The 22,417-nt window shown below is 38.5% G+C and overlaps 1 protein-coding gene across 3 annotated transcripts in view; it reads left to right on the top strand.

The window, feature by feature from the left end:
* Positions 1-19,823, top strand: part of robo3 (roundabout, axon guidance receptor, homolog 3 (Drosophila)) — a 280,696-nt gene extending 260,873 nt beyond the window's left edge. For all 3 annotated transcript variants that reach the window (XM_055226813.1, XM_055226814.1, XM_055226815.1), the window contains 14 exons: positions 76-292; positions 2,643-2,767; positions 3,914-4,097; positions 4,702-4,944; positions 5,812-5,851; positions 6,922-7,061; positions 8,452-8,742; positions 9,657-9,804; positions 11,514-11,726; positions 13,600-13,799; positions 14,063-14,167; positions 14,617-14,757; positions 15,137-15,279; positions 19,205-19,823. In XM_055226813.1, the coding sequence (XP_055082788.1) occupies positions 76-292; positions 2,643-2,767; positions 3,914-4,097; positions 4,702-4,944; positions 5,812-5,851; positions 6,922-7,061; positions 8,452-8,742; positions 9,657-9,804; positions 11,514-11,726; positions 13,600-13,799; positions 14,063-14,167; positions 14,617-14,757; positions 15,137-15,279; positions 19,205-19,216 (2,202 nt within the window). In that variant the 3' untranslated portion in view covers positions 19,217-19,823. The remainder of the gene's footprint in view (positions 1-75; positions 293-2,642; positions 2,768-3,913; positions 4,098-4,701; positions 4,945-5,811; positions 5,852-6,921; positions 7,062-8,451; positions 8,743-9,656; positions 9,805-11,513; positions 11,727-13,599; positions 13,800-14,062; positions 14,168-14,616; positions 14,758-15,136; positions 15,280-19,204) is intronic.
* The last annotated feature ends 2,594 nt before the right edge of the window (positions 19,824-22,417 follow it).

Below are 22,417 nucleotides of genomic sequence, written 5' to 3' on the forward strand. Positions count from 1 at the left end.
ATATTAACACATCCCCAGTTTTCTAAATATAACTCTATACTAATCGGCCCCTCCCTCTGTCCTGGATTCCTTCAGGTCGACCGGCAATCCCAGTATGTCCAGGGCTATCGGCTCTTCTACCGTCCCGCTGGAGGAACCTGGCTCCTGCAGGACATAAACTCCCCCTCAGAGCGCAGCACAGTGCTCTCCAGTCTGCTCAAAGGGACCGAGTATGAAATCAAGATCCGGCCGTACTTCGACGAGTTTCAAGGCAAAGACAGTAGGACCGTGGTGGTGCGGACGCCAGAGGAAGGTAACAGGAATTTAAATAGTCCCATTTATGAAAAGAATTATAAGGGTTTGTTTATATAGTGTCTTTTAGCTGTTAGACTGTTTTAACTTAAAGTGGTAGTACCCAATATTCTCCATACCATGATCTGATCCAGGACCGTAGACTGTATATATAAATGGACATAGCTAACACGCTAGCCACCACGTTCCAAATAGGGAAGCTCCATCGACTCCAGTTCACTTTCTATTGAAAAACTGTGGCCCCTCTCTCTGTAACTGCTGCTGTCAGACTCATTATTTTGGTCTTCAAACGTTTGTATTAACCTGCTCTACGTGATCCTGGGGTTTTTCGCTATTGTGTCCGTAAATTAAGATATGAACATTAATATGGTCGCTCTGTTTGATTGACAGCATTGCTAAGTGCTCACTCCCTGCTAAACCAGCGGTGCTGGTGTCCAGGGCAGATATAATGTAAACCAGCTCTTAGAGTACAATTGAGACCGCTGTGTGCAGTTTGCATTGAGTTAGAGAGCGTTTTATACTTCAAGAATCAGGAAGTGCGCATTTAGCATGGTAATTTTTGTTAGCAATATCCAAACAGCAAAACTTCGCTCTGCCCTCTGATAGTTGTGATGGACACTTATAAACTCATTGTGGTAAATAATTAGGATGCTCTGAATGCTTTAGGAAATGGAGGACTTTCTTTGGACTACCGGTAAACCAAATTTTTTTTAAATATTGTGACTTTCTGTTTTTTATGTACAAACCAAGTTACCACATTTTTGGGTTAATTTATTAGTAAGTGTTTTATTCAAGGTTAAGACACCAGTGTAGATTAGACTAGCGACTTTGCTCAAGTTATGTAGGTTAAATATTTCACACCATGTTGTAATTGGTTGGAGCAATAATTATTCTCATGATTAAAATGTGATTAACTGCACTAAAGATAATTACAATGTCTTGCCCAAGGAAACAATGGTAATATACATTAGAGGGAATCAAACCACCAACCCTGACTTTAGTGGGGAATATCTCTACATATCTATTCCTAACACACACGATTGAGCTGCATCTTTACAACAAACCTCTTATGATTTAGCTTGACGCTGCTTGCCTTGTTAAACTCCAATTCATTAGCGTGTCTGACAGTGTGAGAATCTGAGTAATGCAATTTCATTTTGGGGTTAATTTTATATCCTGCTCCATCCCAGTTCATTCATATCGATCTCGTTTTCATTACAGCTCCTGCCTGCGGGTGTCAGCAGCTTTTTAGAGGTCGATCGCAACTGCAGATTAAAAACAAAGGAAGCTGTCTGTTTTGCATCTGGCAACGCTCAAACCCATCCAAAAATAATTAGCTTATTAAATACTTTTATACAGTCTCACTTTTAGATTGTGAGGCAGTGTAAGTGTTTCTCTTGATTTAAAGGTATCCATTTTAAACTTGGCACACAATAGGGAAATAAATATATTGCATGCTTTCATTTTGTTTGGAAATAGCAATAGTGGCTGAGTTGGTAGAGAGTTAGGGTCAGTCCATTTGCTTGTCCACTGATCTGTAGGTTGGTGGTTTGAATCCCGCTCTTGACATATACATCACTGGTTGAGCAATCAGATCCACTGACCCACAGGTTCGCGGCACATCCCACAGATGAATGCTGTTGTTGTGTCCCCAGAGTCTGTGCACACTTGTATGTGAATGTGTCTGTGAATGGGTGACTGGTTCCTTGATGTAAAGGACTTTAAGTGCCTAGAGTGCCTTTCTGAGTACCACCAGGTCTAAACAGGTCAATAACAGGACTATTCCAGGTCTAATCTAGGGCTAAACCAAGTCTATAACAGGACTAAACCAGGTCTAAACCAGGTCTATAACAGGACTATTCCAGAACTAATTTAGGCTTAAACTAGGTCTAAAAGTGGATTACACCATTCCCACTGTAGTTTTAAACAAGAAATTACCGAAAGGTGGAAAAGAGCTATTTAAAAACGTATGAAAATATGTAATTTATTTGTTGAGTAAATGAGCAGTTCTTCTTGTTTGGCTTAAAATAGAGAAAAAAATCAGAGTAGGAATTTAAGGGTAGTCTATATCTACAAATGTCCAATTTTTCATAATATTTCATTTTGTCTCTTCTCTAAAGCATTTTGTGGTTTCTTTTGCTTTGTTAAATACATAAATACTATCTAATTATATCTGCAGGATTAGACTTTTTCTGTATGCCCAAAGCTTTCCAAAACTATTCTGGTCATTGTGAGCTCTGTGTTGGTTCATGTTTTTTTAAGACTATTTATGGTATAGTGTTACCTAAAATAGCTTTACCTGTTGTGTTGCATCTCGCTCACCCACGTGCCATCTTTCTCTGTCTCTCCAGTCCCTAGTGCCCCGCCCAGAGGTGTAACAGTAGCAACCGTCAAGCTAAGCAATGCCTCCAGCATCAGCGTCTCCTGGGAGCCCCCGCCTAGCGACCGGCAGAACGGCATCATCCAAGAGTACAGGGTAAACACGGAGAGCCCGGTTCACTACATACATGTGTATAATCTGTTCAAAAGTGAACAGTATTCATAATGACTGACTATAGTTTTATAGGTTAATCTGGTGATACAGTTTTTGAATATAAGTCTATAGAGTAGCACCAAAGAAAAGATTTTGCTCTCTGAGTACCACTAGACCTAAACCAGGTCTATAACAGCACTATTCCAAGTCTAATCTAGGACTAATGAGGTCTAAAAATAGACTTAATCATTTCCATTGCAATTCGGAATAAGAAATGATCCAAAGTAGTGATCCAAATGATCCAAAATGTGGATAAACTGGATAGTGGGGAAGAAGAGGGGGCAGGTCTTCACAAAATAGTTTGAATTTTTGCACCTAGCCAGAAACAAAAAAACATCATATGGTTTGGTCTTAAATGTACATCTACACAAAATTATGATTTAACTTTAGTTTTCAAATGTGTTTCAATAATTATCTAATATTTAGCAATTTTTCAATTTGCCATTAAATTAGTCTTCTATTGTTTTCACTGTCCTCTAAAAACTCATCAACTTTTTAATAATTACTACTGCAAATACTCATGATGTGGATCAGAGGATGACATGAACAATGTCACATTTAGTTCTGAGTCTTTGTGCCTTTTTCTCACCTTTTAGCTACAAAGGACCTTGAATATTTAGAATTATATTAAATTTTTTATTTTATCAAATGAAAAGTGTAATTTAAGGAAGTGCAAATGAAGGTTATATTGTTAGTCTGAGTCTCACCTCGAGCCTCAGGAACATTATTCAGATTCAAGATATTGTCGCAATCTTTGGATATTGAAGTTGCTACTATTTCATGTGTTCTTTTCTTTCACTGAACCTTTTGAAAAAATACTTTAAAATACTTAGCCAAACTTTAAGTAAGTTTTTGTTCACATTTTCTTGTTCTAAGTCTAAAGATACTATTTTTTGTATTATTTATTTTGTGTGCTTTTTATATTTTTTTTATTGTTAATATTTCAGTCCAAAATCTCACTTTTCCATTCAGAATAAAGTGTTTTTTGTCTTACGGTCTGGCAGCCCAATGAAAAATGTTTCAAATGTAGATTAGCTGTTTTTCTTGACCCATGTCTAAGTGTGTATTTGTGTGTGTGTGTTTGTGCAGGTGTGGTGCGTGGGCAGTGTCAGTGATAACCACACTCGTCACCACATAAACCGCACAGTGGACGGTAACACCCTGAGTGTGGTGCTGAAGGGGCTGGTGCCCGGGGTCCTGTACCAGGTGGAGGTGGCAGCAGTGACCAGCGCGGGGGTGGGCACACGCAGCCAACCTGTGTCTGTCATATTCAGTAAGTCTCACATTCTACACTGTCAGCTTTTAACTTAGATTACAGTGTTTGTAAAGTTATAATAAACATCAGAACAATAATAACTGAATCTACAATGCCACTTGCTGGGTAAATTTATCAGGTCATAGAGTGTTATTTTGAAATGAAAAATGTGTATTCTACATCTGAGCGCACAGATACACTACCAGTCAAAAGTATACATACAGAAGACGTCAAATATATGAAGCAAGATATAAATAAAAAGATATAGACTTAGAAAAAATATAAAGTGTTTTTTGTCTTATAATCTGGCAACTCAATGAAAATGTTTATTCCATATGTGTTATTCCTCACTTACCTTATGCATTCTGCACAATCTAATTATTCACCATGATGAGTTTAGAAGCACAACAACTTTCATAGACCAGTTTTGCCCTCATGATAATGCTAGCAATAACTAGAACTAGCATGTAAACAGCGCTACTTCCTGGTTTGTGAAAGATAAAAACTTGTTATGATTAGATGCAGACAGCACAGGGCAGTCTCAGTTTGACCTAAAGATTTAAAATTGATCATAGAAAGTCCTTTGACACTTTCATACCGCTAATGCAGATATTTTGTACAGAATTACCAGCTGAGCACCCCTCCATATCCGGGGACAAGAGCACCCCTAGCGGCAGTGGCGAGGAAGGCAGCGTTAGCCTAGCGGAGCAGATCACAGACGTGGTGAAGCAGCCAGCCTTCATCGCGGGCATCGGGGGGGCGTGCTGGGTCATCCTCATGGGCTTCAGTGTGTGGATCTACTGCCGACGCAAGAAGAGGAAGGAGCTGAGCCACTACACGGCCTCGTTTGCCTACACGCCAGCAGGTACGGAGAGATTTTTAGTACAGAAGATTTGCAATATCAGTTTAAAATGTAGGATTCAGTTCAGACTGCCCGTTGTACACAACTCCCGGCAGTGATGGAAGGTAACAAAGTAGCAGTAGTAAAGTACTGCACTTAGTACCAAGTAACAAAACTGAGCACTTCATCCACCACAGACTCCAGGTAAACAACAGGATACACATATTTTGCTCTTTAGATGTGTTTGTATTCTATAGTGTAGCCATAAAAGTGATAAATACACTGTCAGTATATCTAAACTTGAAATACTTTGAAGAAATTAGTGACCTCTTGATATGAAAACATCAGTATCTGCATTGGCCATGAAAAAATCCATATTGCTCTCTACTTTTTAATCTAAAAGATAAATTGTAGTTATGTTAGCTTACAGCTAACAGATTTAGGACACAGAAACTCTTATATATATATTATATATATATATATTCTATATATATATTCTATATATATATATATATATATATATATATATATATATATATATATATATATATATATATATATATATATATATATATATATATATATATATATATATATATATATATATATATATATATATATATATATATATATATATATATAAACCAGTTACAAAGGCGAGAACATCCACAGAATTCAACTTGGCCTTCAAGAGTATCACAAAAATGTCTCTGCCCAAGTGTAAAAAATCTGCCTGTTATTTCATTTACATTGACAACCCACATTTGTGTTACTGTATAACTGTATAATTTAATATCAGCCTTGAATGGAAGAGCACAGAACAGTGAAAATAGCCCATCCAAATGAAACCTGCCTTAGTCACAGCTCCTCATGTTTTTGTGTGTCCTCTAGTTGGGTTCCCTCATGGTGAAGGATCGGGCCTCAATGGAAGGTAATTTCAACACTTTCTTAATTAATATTCTCTTGTTTTATGTCACATTTGTAGTACTTTTATTTTTTTTTACTTTTAGTTTTTTTATTTTTCTGTATAATGATTAGACTTAATGTGCATAGGGTTGGATAGGTAACTTCTCTGTCTCCCTGTTTTTTAAATTAATATTCTCCTGGTTTTATATCACATTTGTAGTACTTATTCTCCAGATAGTGGGTTTTAAAACTCCAAAAAATGTGTAGGATGTAGATTTTAGGTTATATCATCAGGCCTACGTTTTTGGATAAAAACTGCAAAACGAAAATGTACAAATCTTGAAGCAGATCATTTTTAGTAGATTTGGACCAGAAACTCACAATTTGAATCTAAATCAAATTGCACTGTTTACTTTCTGCTTTATAATTTATCATCTTACCCTATAATCATTACATTATCAATAATTTTTTTGAGGAAAAACTGCAATCCACAAATGTTGAACCCATTGACTGTATATATAAATGGACATAGCTAACCCGCTAGCCGCCACATTCCGAATAGGAAGTGATCATAGACACACTTCCAGCTCCATCGACTCTGGCTCCAATTCACTTTACATTGGTTTTAACATCTTCGTATTAACCCGCTCTACTTGATCCAGGGATTTTTATTTTGCTGTTGTGTCCGTGAATCAAGATATGAACATTAATTTGCTCTTTGGTTGCTATGATAGTCATAGTCGGAATACCAAATATGGAACTCCAATTTCCCCCCTATGAGTGCTCTAAGCTCAATGAGCTTCATTTGGGTGATGTCACATTCACTTAGTCTACTTCTTTATACAGTCTATGATTGAACCTAATAATTTTGGTAGAAAAACTAACTATTATAATCTAAATGCGTTTTGTAGTGTTTTCAAGGTGTCACGGTCTAGTTTTAGCTAAATGTTTTCTAAATAACTGAGAAATAAGAAACAAAAGCATCCTGTATCCTTTCAAAAGTCACAATAATCATAATAAAAAGGTTTTTTTTATACAAACTTTTTTTTTTTTTTTCTGTTTGTGAACTATGTTCACTCTGATTTCTTTCCATAGACCCGGTGTGTTGGGAGGAGGCATGGGGAACTACCCGTGGTTGGCAGACTCGTGGCCCACCTCGAACCTGGTCCACAGCGGGAAGGAGGCTGTCACCTGCTGCTCAGCCAATCACAACACAGCAGAGAGATACTACAACGGTGAGAATATAAGGTGTATGTGTGTAGTACTGCAGCAGCAAGGGCCTATGTGTGTGAGGATGTGAAGTACTTCTTTTGGTACAGGTACAGGAGCAGAAAATACTCACGTAAAAGTATTACAGGAAAAAATGTAGTGAAGTAAAAGTGCAGAAGTTTCTCAGGTATTTCAGACAGCTTTGAGTTCTATAAAGTATCAAATGTAAAATTCTGCAGATTTGTGTTTAACAGATGCAGTTAAATAGAGTTCTTTATTTTTTATCTTTATTTTTTCTTGTTTATTTTTTGGTCAGAGTTGGGACGTTAACCATACTTAACGGACCTGTCAGCAATTTCAAGTGGTAGAAAAAAAGTACTTTTACACTTCAGTTTGAAAATGTAGAAAGTACAGATACCTGCTCTTAAATGTAGTGAAGTAAAGTACCCACTACAAAAGTATAAGTTAATTTATAGATAACTAAACATTGTGCTGATTTCTGTACTTACATTACTTTCTACCCCTGAAGTTTGGTTTACTTGTTACACTAGTCTGTTGTGTTAATTTAACTTTTATGAAAACTTTCTTAACACAGAAAGTTATAAGACCAGTTTTATACTGTTTATTTTTGTCTGATTTGGAAAAGCTCTTATTACACATTCAGTTTGACACAAAATGATTCTAAAATGAGTAATTTAATTATTCTATTCAAATTGGATTATAACTTTCATCTTGTGGCACATTACCCACATTATTTCATTTCACTTGAGCATAATGGCTCTGAATGAAATAATTAATGCTAAAATGTCACTCACATTAGCAAATTACAAAAGTGTGTCTTTTGAGTCATAGTAATGAAATATTAATGTTTACAATCTCATAGATAAATTTACCCTTCACTTCAGGAACTTTTCAAAACCAGTTTAAATTTAGAGACTGGGTTAATATTGTAGTATTGTGGTACACTGTAGGGGGATCCATCAACTCTGGCTCCTATTCACTTTACATTGAAAAAACGTTGCCCCTCTCTCTGTAACTGCTGCTGTCAGGCTCATCCTTTTGGTCTTAAAATGTTTGTATTAACCCGCTCTACATGATCCTGGGGTTTTATTTTGCTATTTTGTCCACATATCAAGATATGAACATTAATAATAGACCAATGAAGCGCCTTCCCCGAGGTCTCTCCTGCTAGCGTTAGCAACAGGTTTGATTGACAGCATTGCTAAGCTCCCGCTCCTTGCCAATCCGGATTGGCTCTTTGGTTGCTATGATACTCATGGTCGGAATTCGAAATATGAGATTCGGCTCCAAATTCGCCCCTATACCTGATACCATAGAGTTCTCACCTGTCTCCAGTTCAGATTAACCTTTGAGGGGTCATGAATACACCAACATAATTCACTTTTCTTATCACAGAAAGTGGGATTTCCAACTACCTCAATCAGACTGAGAAGTACAGCATTGGAGGTTCTACTGAGGGTCCCATCTACAGCACTATCGACGCCACCAATGAAGACCTGCATTGTTTTAACTACGGCCAGCACGCCTCCACCACTCCCTACGCCTCCACCTCCATCATGCCCTTCAGTAGCCAGCCCCAGGCGCCTCCACCCCCTCCCCACAGCGGGGACACCACACCGGGGGAGGGCCACTGGATCACACAGCCCGGGCCCTCGTCACAGTACGCACAACCAGACCGCTGCAATGGTGAGAAGATATTTTTAAAGAAAATATATTATGATTTCTGAGTATTTCATATTAAAGTAGCTCAGTTGGTAGAGCGTTTACCCACTGATCTGAAGGTTGCCGGTTCAAATCCCACTCTCGGCATAAACATCATTGTTTCAGCGATCAGATCCACTGACCCACAGGTTGGCGGTGCAAATCCAGCTCCCACAGATGAATGTTGTTTGCTCCTGTTGTCTGTGTTTCTTGGGTTTTATTTGGCCTTTTCATGTAAATATTGTTCCTTTAGCTATAGTCAGTGGTTGAAGGAGTCAACAGTGTTAGTTAAATAAATGTACAGATACCAGAGCAAAAAGATACTCAAGTAATAGTTCAAAAAATCTACTTGAGTAAAAGTATTCAAGTACCTGTAAATGTGTGTGAATGGGTGAGTGTTTCCTAAAAGCACTTTGAGCCTTGAAGGTGGAAAAGCTCTGTATAAAAATGAGTCTGTTTACCATTTTATCATAAAATATGACATATATAGATCATTCATTTGTATTTTTTCATTGTAAACTGCCATATTAATCTAAAAAGACTTACTACTAGAAACAGCTCCACTGACTTTCTATTCAAAACTGCTGAACTTATAAAATGTTTTCGTGGTTCAAAAATGGCTACCTGAAATGTTTAAATGTGTGATCCAAAGAGTCTTTTTTTTTTTTTTTTTAATAATAGTCAGAAGTAAATAAAGAGAAGTAGGTGGAGATAGGGGGTAGGTGAAAAAAACATTCTGAGCACTCAAGCCTCAAATGCAGGACAATGCAGAGTTATTCCAACATGTGGGAGTCAGTCATAAACCTCATAAAAGTTTATTTTACGTAATATGACACTCTTGTTTTTAACTATTCATGACTTTTTAGAAACTGTCCTTATAATCCTTTCCCATTCTTCAGGTAAACCCAAGCAGAAGTCCGTAGGTAAAGCTGTGAAGACCCCCTCCCTCAACTGGATGGAGTCTCTGCCGCCTCCTCCCCCCCTCGACAACCTGGACCAGTGCGACCCCGAGGACCTTCCTTCAGAACACGAGGAAATGGACATAGGGTAAGTCTGTTTCTATATAATAACATCACATCCAAGCTGCACATGTCAAATTCCACGTTGCCAAGTACGTTTTTAACAATGTGTAGCTTCAGGCTCAATTCAGCTATTTGGTTAGCCTTTCTGCTTTTTTCCCCCCAATATATTAAACTTTTGCTTATGTAAAATTGAAAGAGTCATTCAAGTCCAATCAAAGCAACAGTATGTAACTTTTAAAAGCATGTCTTTTGTGTGTTTTGTGTTTATTGGCTCTTATTTGACCTGAAGGAGGCGCTCTTCCTGCTTGTTTCTATGGAAATCTTGTTCCTTTGACTATAGTCAGTGGTGGAAGAAGTACTCAACTGTGTTAAGTAAATGTAAAGATAACAGAGCAAAAAATATTCAAGTAAAAGTTAGAAAAAAATCTAAATAAGTAAACGTATTAAAGTACCCATTTAAAAATGTATTTAAAAAGTAAATGTATTTTGCACAGATTTTGAGGTCTAACAGAGTTTAAAATGTTGTGATTTTGATAAAGGTTTGGGCTGAATTTTGTTCAACAGAAACTATTGGTTTAATCGTTTTTTTCATTATGGGATATAAAGATATTTATCTCCATACTGATCCTAAGTGTCATCCCACCCCCAGAAAGTTACACACTGTAGCTTTAAAACCACTTCTTAATGCAAAAAAACAACCAATGAGAAGGCTCTAATATAACATAATATTGTATAAACTTTGTCGTTATAATGATGAACCAGATCCATTTTAAGAACGTCAAGGTGGCCCTTTATCCCTCTCATTCATACAGCCTTTCAGTCACAATCACAGTTACATATTGAACCCAGAGTTGACCTTGGAGGTGGATCAACTCCATCACTGCAGCCTCGGTCAATTGCTTTAGTGATTTTGCTGTGTTCCTGATCCTTTAAACACTATTAGCTGAGTTCCACCTTGGCATTGACGGTACTCCAACAAAACTATTACTCACAATCAAAGAAAACACACAGGGAGAAGATTAGCCTCCCGTAGTGCTACCCCCGTGGTCAGGCGCTCGCGTAGGCGGCTTGGAAATTAAAGGGCCCATATTACACTGTTCTCTGATCAATGTTATAATGTTTCATCATCACAAACATACTTGGAGCTGTGTTTTGTTTCATTCACACATCTTTAACACACAAGCACTGAGTTCTTCTCTCAAACAGAAAACACTCAGTTCCACCTTGTGATGTCATGTGGTAATACAGGAAGTGCTCCACTGTGTTTTTAAACTCCAAACACCTTCACTAGTGTCACTTGGATGATTTCAGCCCTGGAACTGCAAATCTCTAATGAACTAAAGGGAAAAAGGAGCTGTTAACTTGAAAACTACATGACATCACAAAGTGGAACATAGTATTTTGAGCTAATAAAAAAGGGTCACTCAAACATGTGTGAACGAAACAAAACACAACTTCATGTATGTTTTTGAGGAGGTAACATTATAACATGGCTTAAAGCTCATAAGAGTCCATTTTGTGTAATACAGGATCTTTAAAGCCACAGTAACTAACCTTATTAGCCAAAAAATAGACCGTATGTTGTTGTTTTTTTGTTGTTGTTGTTTTGTTTTGTTTTGGGTTTGTTTGTTTGTTTTGTTGTTGTTGTTTTTTTGTTTTTTTTTACAATAGCAAATATAATCAAATTTCACAATGGCATTTCCAATAACAAAAGTGTGTGTATATTCGGTACAGGTCCGATGAGGAATGGTGCCCTCCGCTCCCCGAGAGGACGTACCTGATGGAGGGCTGTGAGGAGGGCTCATGCCCCCGGAACAACGCCTCGTCTCCAGCCACCTCCTACAGCCACCAGTCCACCGCTACGCTAACTCCATCCCCACATGAAGAGCCGCGAGTGCCCCATGACCTAGCACGATACAACGCCCCCGATAGTCAACAGCTAGCACGGTATGTTCACTCATTTGGAAAAGGGCTAAAGTGTTTCTGTTTATAGTTCTATTAATAAAAATGTATAATTGCGTGATAAGATCTGTAGTTTCAAATTACACTGAACAGTCTATAGTGTAGTGTTCAAATGAGATGTGGAATTTGGATAAATAGAGAGCGCATAACACCTTGACCTTATTCAAAATGTCTAGTTTAAAAATGGAATAATTATGATCGTACAAATGCTTTTCAACTCAATAGCATTGAGCTACTGGCTCCATCGACTCCAATTCACTTTCTATTCTCTCTCTGTAACTGCTGCTGTCAGGGTTGTCTTTTTGGTCTTAAAATGTTCGTATTAACCCACTCTATATGATCCTGGTGTTTTTATTTAGTTGTTGTGTCTGTAAATCAAGATATGAACATTAATAAGACACAAATCAGGCGCCTGCTTCCCTCGAGGTCCCTCCTGCTAGCAACAGGTTTGATTGACAGCGTTGCTAAGTTGCCCCTCCATGCTAAACCAGCGGTGCAAACAGGAAGCGACATTACCTCCTCACGTTGGATTGGCTCTTTGGTTGCTATGATATTCGCGGTCCGAATCCCAAATACGAAACTCGACTCCCAATTTCACCGCTATAACTCCTAGCCATGAAGAACTTCATGTGACTGAGCCGAACACTACGGGTGAGGTCACACTCACTTAGTTCATTTCTTTATACAGTTTATGATTTGTATGTAGTTTTACGCAAATGGACCTACGACCCTGACACTCGCTGATAGCACAATAGTAAAACAAAGGAGCTAATCACGCTAACTTTATGACTTTAGCACGTCGGGGGCACGCTGTTGAAATCTTACTTGGCTGAATGGTGTTTCATTAGTGAACATCTCCCCAAAACAATGGAGTTGAACAGATTTAAAATGCATGTATTCAGTGACATTTGGTGTGGAAATGCCAGAGCTAATGGATGTGCTAAAATGCTAACAATACATAACACTGTCCAGAGCTGAACAATTAGAGAAGCCCCATAACAGCTGCCTTTGTGAAATACTGCCGTTCAGTTTTCTATCAAGGGCTGGAACTATAACGAAACACAAGACATTTTTTTTTTTTCCAATATCTGTCCCTAACATTCTATTTGTAACATAGATTATTATTATAATATTATGCCTGCAATTTTGTCAACAGTAGTTCAGTTAGTAGAGTGTTTATCCTCTGACCAGAAGGTTGACGGTTCAAATCTTACTCTTGACTATATAAAAACATGACCATTTACCATTTACCCATAAATATCACCTAATTAACTATAACTAACTATATATATTTTTTTTTCCAATATATGTTCCATTTCATTTTATGTAAACAACAGCAAAGATTATTTAAAAACACAAGAAATGTAATGTAAAAAAAAAAAAAAAAAAAAAAAAAGGCTTTGAAATCTGTCTGCTCTTTTGTAGTTTACTATATTGTACTTGAATCTAAACCAGTCCACGGGTTTCAGAATACATATAGTATATAGCACAGACGCCATAACAGTAAACAATTTAAAACAAAATGATTTGTCCTTTGAATGGTGAAAAGTCTCCAAACAGGAAATTGAAAACATTTACAAGAACCTTTTAGTTCATTTTTGATGGATTATAAAACATATACAATTATCTCTCATTTCTTTTTCAGCCATTTATTTCTTGAACAATTTTAGAACAGTGAAAAATTAGAACTGTTACCATAGCAACTAAGCTGAAGCCCATGACATTTACAGGCACATTTCAGTACATTTCTGAACGATTACAAAATAACATAACTTTTTAAATATCATTATTTTGTTGTGCTGTTTTGTTTATATTTGTGCACTATTCTGCACCTCTGACCTGAGTCCTCCTCCTACAGCAGACGACTGCCCTGTAGTCCAGTGCCCGCCCCCCCGGCCCTCAGCCCCTCCCTCACCCAGTCCAACCCAAACCTGTGTGGCCCCGCCCAAGTCGCCCTGACGGAGGCCGGCACGCTGCCCTGCCCTAGCTCCGCCCACCGCAACTTCAACAGCCTGGGGGCAGGGCAAAATGATGACAGCAGCGCCGCAAGTACTCCAGGTAAGACTTGTGTACTTATACTAACTACCAATACTGATTTTGAATATAGAAATAATACAGAAAAGTTCAACAAATATGTCTTTAAACTTAGCAAAGAACAAAAGGTTAAAAAAAAACTATATACATTTGTTTATTCTTTTTATTGACTATAAGATATTTGAAAGGTCTAGGTGTATATTGCATCATTTACATTCCAAGTTATTCTTTAAAAATTTTTATATCTTGAATAAATATTGTATCTAACTTCTCTCTCCCCGTCACAGTGCACAGCCGGTCCCCTGCAGACACATGCACTCCCCCAAACCAAAAGTCCAGAGTCAAGAAAAAGAGCGCAAAATCTACAGGATACAGGAGAGATCTACAAGGAGGTACGTCACTGGTTCACTTTAAAGGCCTATATTAAACTACCACTTCATGACATCACAAGGTGGAACAGAGCATTTTGAACTTTGGAGATGTACACGGAGTAATAATAAAGTGTTACTCAAACATGTGAGAATGAAACAAAACACAACTCCAGGTCTGTTTTTGAGGAGGAAACAACGTTAAAACATGGATTAAAACTGTGTTTCACTGAGACTCAGATTGGCCACAGAACATGTGATTTTCAAACAGTCATTATTTACTAACACCAAATATTAGCTCTATTTACACATTTCTGTAGTGGTAGTAGCTGTAGTAGTAGTAGTAGCAGCAATAGTAGTAGTAGTAGAAGTACCATATAAACACTTGTACACCGTCTCCTCTTAAAGTCCATGACCACATTTTAAACCTTAAAACAAACACATATTAAACTGTGATGTCACCGTGTGTCCAGACCTGCCCCCTCCCCCTGAGCCCCCTCCCGCTGAGGAGCGGCTCCAGATCTGTGACTCCGCCTCTTTGGGGAATGGAACCTTATCCTCTCTGGACAGAAGTGACCACAACACCAGCCACCAAATGAAAGGCTCCAGACAAGGTAAAGCACCGAGCAATCTGATAGGCTGATGCATTTTTATTCCTCAAGAGCATACGTTCTTCCTGTGAATGAGCTCGCCTCCCCACAGACCTGATCTTGAACTTGGCTTGGTTGGAAACACATACTTGTCTGTATGAATTTTGATCAGTTTAATACCTTCTCTTTTAGATCTTTTTAGCAGTACTTTAATTAATACAGGATGGATGCCACACTGTATAACTTCTGAAGCAAGAGATGAAGAAGCAGTAGTTGGCAGATCAATTTAATACCTTTCAGCACAAAGCAATAACATCTCCATGGAGACTAGCAGGTGGCAGACGCTCCACCAGAAAAGTTCCAGAGTGTAGTTTTAACTGTTTTTTTGCTGTCTCTCTTCCAGATGATGACATAATCCCATACAGCAGTAAAAGTGGATACCTCCCTCGCAGTCAGATGTCCAGTAACTGTTCGACCACGGGCAGCTCCTCGTCCCGTGGCTCCACGGGCTCCCGGGGGCCCGGATCCAACCGCAAACACACAGAGGTGAGAGCGCCACTTCCACTCGGCTGTTTGAGAGCATTTATTATTTAGAAGGATAGTGTATACGAGAGAGTACACAAAGTAGACAATAAACACAGCCCCATTCACTTCTGTGCAATGAATTAAACATGTTTATGATATTTAGGGAGCGTCGATACTCAGGGAGGTCTTATGTTTTGTTTGAGATGAAAATGTAATTACCCACTAATATTTCCGGTAACATATCAATACTCCATCACATGATCTGGTGAAAGTATGTGCAACTGGTTAATTCAGGAAGGGCATCTGGCATAAAACCATGTATTATTTACAAGATACTGTACAGAGAGAGACACAGCTCCCCATTCACTTCTATGGTATGAATTATACATGATGATGATGTTTAGGGAGCGGTTCAGACAAGATATTTACTCACTGTGTTTTTGTGTTTTGTTTGAGGAAAACTGTAATTACCCGCTAAGATCATCTGGAATAATTTATAATGCAGGAAGGGCATCTGGAATAAAAGCACTGCACGACACTCTGGCAATAAGGAATTAAGGAATGAATGAACATCATATGTACACTATGTAACTTTTCTAAAGGGGAGGCCTTGCTGGCTGGTTGTCTCTATGGAGATGTTATTGCTTTGCCTGGAAAGTTCTACAGTAGGGCATTAAACACGCCTTTTTTGTTTTTAAGAAAATAAAACTGGAGAAGGAAGTGTGTACGTCACAGCGGAGGTGAAAACAAGGGGTAGATTGGCAAAATGACGTCTTGAAAATAAGAAATTAAAGATTACTCAAACATGTTTCACTCCAAATACACACTACATTTTTTATTTAATTCTCAAAACTTAAACTCCAAAAGTCCTATTTTCCAAACAGCTCTCGTTCCTTTGGTTCCTCGTCTCTTAAAGCGCAGACTCTGGGGCTGGTACACTCTGTCTCTGCTTTAGCACCAGGCTCAGGACACGAGCTACACTAACAAACACTGTTAAGATCTGTGGAGGGCGAGGACACTTCAGAGAGAACACTACACAGAAGGAGGGAGGGAGAGAGGGGAAGAGTGAGGAGAAGAGGAATGCAGGAGGAGGGAGAGGAAGAGGGAGGAAAGGAAGGGGGTGAGGGGAGAGAAGGCGGGAGGAAGAATGGGAGAGAGGGAGAGGAAGGAGCGAATGAAAGGGAGGGAGAGACAGAGGGTTGAGAGGGAAGAGGGAAGGAGAGATGGCAGTGAGAGAGGAAGCAAGGGAGAGAGAGGATAGAGTGAGAAAGCAAGGGGAGAGAAAGAGGAGGGCAGGAGGCAAGAGAAGGGAGAGAAGGACACATGGAGGAGAGAGGAGGATGAATGGAAAAAGCGAGGGAGAGAAAGGTAGGAGGTCTTCTTTAAAAGCGCCCCCCTCCCCTTCTCCTCCCGCTGGCTCACTGTGCTCCCGTCTTTTATGGTAGAACAGAGTGAACACAGCACCACAGGGGGGAGAGGCAGAGCCATACCCCCTGATAGTGTGAGAGAGGGAGAGAGAGAGGGAGGGAGGGAGGGAGATGGGGGCGAAAAGGTAGAAAATGGGACTTATTTGTGGTAATTTCACAGACATTTTTACATCTTGTCTCTTCTGTGCGAGAACCACAGCCACAGTAATCTCATGTTAAGGCAGGGCTCCCACAGATCCTGGAAATTCTGGAATACCTGGAAAATAATTTGCCTGTTTACCAGACTTGTAAAACACATGGAAAATGAGGAAAAAAAAGGCGAAATGTCCTGGAAAATATATATTTTGTCTGACTAAAACACCTATAAATCAACCACAAAAGCTGCAGAGTGTATCTTTAAATGTGTATATGTAATTCAACTACAGCATTACCACTGCACTCACTGTAAGAGATCCCTTCACTCGTCGAGCTTTGGAATGACTCTTTATCCTCTGGACCAAAATAAGTAGAATTATAAATGTAAAAATTCCGTCTAAAATGTCCAGAATTCCTTGGAACCCTGGCGATGTCACCCCTCACTGCGCTTTTGAAGTCTCACACGGCTCTTGTTCACTTTAAACCCTAAAACATTTCTATAAAGAGGCCATTTTATTAAGAGCGGGTGCCGGGTCAAAGGTCGTACTACTCCGACCCCATAACATCTGAGTGGGAATGTCCAAAACCACTTGTAAAAATGGAACAATTCCTCTTTTCAAAGTGCCATAGAGTTTCCTTGTGTCTAGTTTGCAGCATATACCCCTCTTTTGCCCCTCTCTGGCCTTCTCTGCTGCCCTCTGCCCCTCTCTACCCCCCTCCTGCTCCTCTCTACCCCTCCACTCTTCATTCTTGCCCTCCTGTGGTGCAGTTAGTGACACCTCTGCTTCAGGCCTTGAAAGTTGGACATCTTTGGTTGTTAAGTTGCGGTGTCTGTAAACCTGGAAGTGTAGGTTAGGTTACTGTGGATTCCTGTGGTGAGGCTGGCTGCGATCTGCCTGACCTTTGACCCCATCAGATTAAAATAGAGGAGGGGAATAGGTGTCTTGTTGTTGTTCTGCTCCAGGCGATGGTAGAATCGGTTGAATTTGTATGTTTCCAAAGGTCACACAGGGCTAGTAATGCAATTTGTTCAAATCAGTTTCTGGTATTTTTGTGTTTCTGGAAGAACGGCTCCCTCGTAATATTCCTACCTGGAATAAAAAACATTGCAAAATAGGCAGTAATATTTTTTTAAAGTTTCATTTATTTTAGTTTTGAAAAGCCCAAGAGCCTCGCAGGGCTGCACAAAATGGTTATTAAATCTCATGCATTTTTCATTTTTATTTACCAAAAGTTGTGGAGCAATTTATTCCATTTGGTCAAAATGTTAAATTTTGTTTATAGAAAAAAATAAGCAAAAATCAAATTCAAAAGTTTAAAAAGGTGTTTTCAGAATTCAGACTTCCAAAGGATAGGCTCCTGTTTAACCACATACACTGTAGAAATAGGAAGTGATCATGGGTGCACTTCCGGCTCCATTGATTCTGGCTCCAATTCCCTTTACATTGAAAAACTGTGACTGCTGTCTGACTCTTCAATTTGATCATAAAATGTTCATATTAACCCGCTCTACATGATCCTGGGGTTTTTATTTCACTATTGTGTCCGTAAACCAAAATATGAACATTAATAACAGACATATCAGGCACTTTTTCCCCTGAGGTCGCTGCCGCTAGTATTAGCAACAGGTTTGAATGAGTTGTTAAGCTGCTGGTTTAACAGGGAGCAGGCATTTAGCAGCACTGTCATTCAAACCTGAACCTTCAACAGCCTCACTCTGGATTGGCTCTTTGGTTGCTATGATACTCGCAGTAGGAATTCCTAATATGGAACTCGGCTCCAAATTCGCTCCTATAACTGCTCTAGCCTTAATGAGCTTTATTTGACTGGAGCCGAGTGCTAGGGGTGATGTCACACTCACTTAGTCCACTTCTTTATAAGGCTGTGCTTAACCAACAACATTACTGTGTGATTGGAGGAGCAAAGTGTCTTGCCAAAGAGCACAACATCATTATCTGAACCACAGAACATGGTGGTGCATTTGACAAAGTCACTGTGCCACATACAGTTGTTCCAGTGTAAGATTGATTCTAACAATACTGTTTTTTTTCACCAAAAATTGCAAAATACAACAAAACATCCCAATTACACATCACTATCTCACAGTTTACAATGTTTTCGTTTAGTTTAATTAGAGTAAAATCTATGTTTCTAATTAAAAAACATGTTGATGATGTGTTTCCAGGAACACATCTCCTTCTGTATTAAACCAGCCACTCTCTCTCCTTAAACAAATCAATACCCTCATTACTTGAGCCGAATCAAACTTGGCTCGTTCAATGTTCTCTTTAAAACAGAAATCAATCTGGAAACAGCTGTGTTTGTGCTGAATAAAATAACATAAAAAATCTCAACAATTCTAACTTATTTTGGTTTTGTTCCAGGAAATGAGATAAGGACCAAGGCGCCGTTGACAGTGGACCTATCAGCCTCTACAAAGCATCGACCTCCATCTTCCCGTGAGGATACAGGAAGCCAAGCAGGACAAAAAGCTACAGAGAAAGTTTTCCAATTTCTGGGAATTCAAAATGGCTGTGAAAAGAGACTCCCAAACAGACTGGACACGTTTTAGTATTACTATGATTATTTAAGGGCAGAAGCCTTCTTTTGTAAATAACGTCTGCTCTGTTTTTGTGGGATACAGGCAAAAAGATATATTGTATTTATGACGATTCAAAAAACAAAATGTAAAAAAGCTCATGTCTTCTTGAATGTGCCAACTTTTTTGTCCAAATGTACTTTTTATTTTGTTTTAATTTTATTTGCAAAAACGCGTTAACTACTGTTGCACTCTGTTGTCATGGCAAAACAACATTTGAAGCACAAGTGTGAAAGACAAGAAGAGACAAGAAGAAGAGGAGGAAGAGGAGAAGGAGGGGATGGAGGGAGGACTTTAATACCAAAATGTGCAGGTTTTCCGGAAGACTTGCGCCCCCTAGTGTCCGCTAAGAATGTCAGAACTTTTTTACTCTATGTCCAGATGTCGCAGGTTTGTTTGAAAAGTTTGATGGCCCATCCCACTGTCAGAGAGAGTTTGAGAGAGTTTGAGACAAGGGGGGAGGGGGGTGAGAGAGCGGGAGAGAGGGGGTGGGGAGGGAGCAAAAGACAGAAAGAGAGGGGGAGGGGGGGGGGGAGAGAGAGGGGTGCTCGCTGCAGTCGTCAAAAGAAAAGAAAACATGGTGGACTGATTTTTGTACTCTTGTTGTTTTGTAAAAGTAAATAAAATACATTTGCTGAATCGTTTCTTGGATTGTTATTTTTTATCATATAAATAGTAAATGGTCACATTTTTATGCAGCACTTTTCCACCTTCAGGCGTGTAAAGGTGAGAAGCTCATATGAACATTTCACTGAGCTGCCTTCATCGTGTTATGGTGATATCAGGATAACATCAGCGTTCCTTGACTTAAACTTTTTTATTTATACATTTAATGAAATTAGAGACCAACATGCACCTAAAGTTTAGAGAAAGAACTGCGGCCTGGAAAAGTACACACACAACCAGGTCAGATTTGGATTGGGCATATTTCCCCAAAAAGAGAAATAAATGTTTATCAGCAGTTAGAAAGACAAAAAAAATCTACACGTCTGCGCTGACAGAGACAGACATCCAGCAAAGGTCTGGAGGACAGATCCCACTCAGAGCCTAATATTCACACATTACCAACCCATATTTTATGAGCTTCAGCCATTGTAAAATGTAATCTAATTGAAATATGTGATGCTTTTATCTCTGCATGTGACATTTTGGATCATAATGGTGACTCTTCTGATCTTATGTTGAATCTGAACCTCGGGCAGATACAGTCACATTTTCACTTACATGGACGTCTTAAATGCTCTCCTCTCCATAGACCTAAAAATGTCTACAGGAGCTGATGACCTTGATCCAAAACTTCTATTACCAGTTAGCCCATATTTAATTCAACACATTTTTAATTTATCAATTTAAATGTTATACCAGAATTATGGAAAACCGCACGTTTGGCCTTTACATAAAAGTGGGACAACTACCTTGGCTTGTAAAAGTTTTGAAAAGTTAGTTGCAAATCAAGTTACAATTGATTTTAAAAAATGCTTAATTTTAAATCAGTGGGGTTTCATAAAAGGACATAGTCCCATCGCCGCAAACACAAAAGTTTTAAATGACATTTTCACAGGCCTTGATGACCTGTGTAGATTTTGTAGCTCTGTTTATTGATTTAACTAAAGCTTTAGATCCAGTGGATCATGCAGTCGTCTTGAAGCGTCTGAAGCAGATTGGATTTGACTATGCTACATGTGATTGATTCAAAATTATTTTTCAAACAGAACCCAGGCAGTAGTAGCCATCAAATTAATCAAATTTAAGTAAAGGGTATGCCCCAAGGCTCAATTTTGGGCCCACTACTTTTTATTACATTTATTCATTCTGTTGGTTGCAATTTAAGGGAAAGCCTCATACATTTATATGTAGATGATGCTGTTTGTATCCAAGCACTCCCTCTACTGATCAGGTGTTTTTAAAATTGCAACAGGATTTTAGTGAAATCCAAAATTCCCTAAAAAAAATTATCACTGAATTCAAATAAAACTAAGTATATGATTTTTTTCTAAAATATATTTCAGTAATGTGCAAGCTACATATCTGTAGACACTAAACACTACATTGACTGAGTTACCACCTGTAAATATCTTTGACTTGATAAAAACTTAAACTTTATAAAACATACCTCAGTATGTAAGAGAAAATGATAATTTTATCACAGAAACAAATCTTATATCCCATTGAATTACAGAAAATGAATTGCTGAAGCAGATGTAATATAGATGGAGATATAATCTACACGCAGACTTCAGCCTCTACTTTAAACCTTTAGATCCACTCTTTCACTCATCCTTTTGTTTCATAAAAGGTGATGAAATTAAAACCCATCACTGTTGACTCTGTGAAAAGTAGGTTGGTCATCACTATCTGTCAGAAGAAAACAACACTGTATAAAATATATTTATAAAGGGACCACGACGATAGACTGACTGAAAATCTCACTTATTTGTTGAAGATTTCAATCCAAGATCTCATGATTGTCTACGTCTAATAACTGGCTGCATTAGAATTAAAATGGGAAAAAAGCTTAGAATAGATTTCTAGGACATGTAAAACTGGATGGACTGGTGCCACTAATGCTTTAATAATGTGGTGATAAACATTTATTATCACACCTGCTCCTGTTTTTTAATGTTTTAAATGGACCTGTGCAGGTATTTGGTTGGTTAGGTTGTGTTTGTATTGCTCTGTATTTGAATGCCTCTGCCTATGTCATCAACACAGAAAACTTCATCTAAAATGCAGAGCCAACTTATGCACATTGAAGACATTCTTGTGACTGTTTAAAACTTCATTTAACTAAAGGTTTTGACATTTATTTGTATTAGTCTAATCATAACTGTTGTGCAATAGTTGTGACTCTACAGAATGGTTGATAGGCAACATACAGAACATAATGGTTCAGTCCTGGACACATTTTCAGCCTGTCTGTTCTAGTTAAAACTAAAGTAATGCAAATCCCCTCGCTCGAAAAGTTACATAGTGCTTCTTTAACCCACGTAATGGTCGC

The sequence above is a fragment of the Periophthalmus magnuspinnatus genome, chromosome 14, assembly GCF_009829125.3.
Source record: "Periophthalmus magnuspinnatus isolate fPerMag1 chromosome 14, fPerMag1.2.pri, whole genome shotgun sequence".
Taxonomy (NCBI): domain Eukaryota; kingdom Metazoa; phylum Chordata; class Actinopteri; order Gobiiformes; family Gobiidae; genus Periophthalmus; species Periophthalmus magnuspinnatus.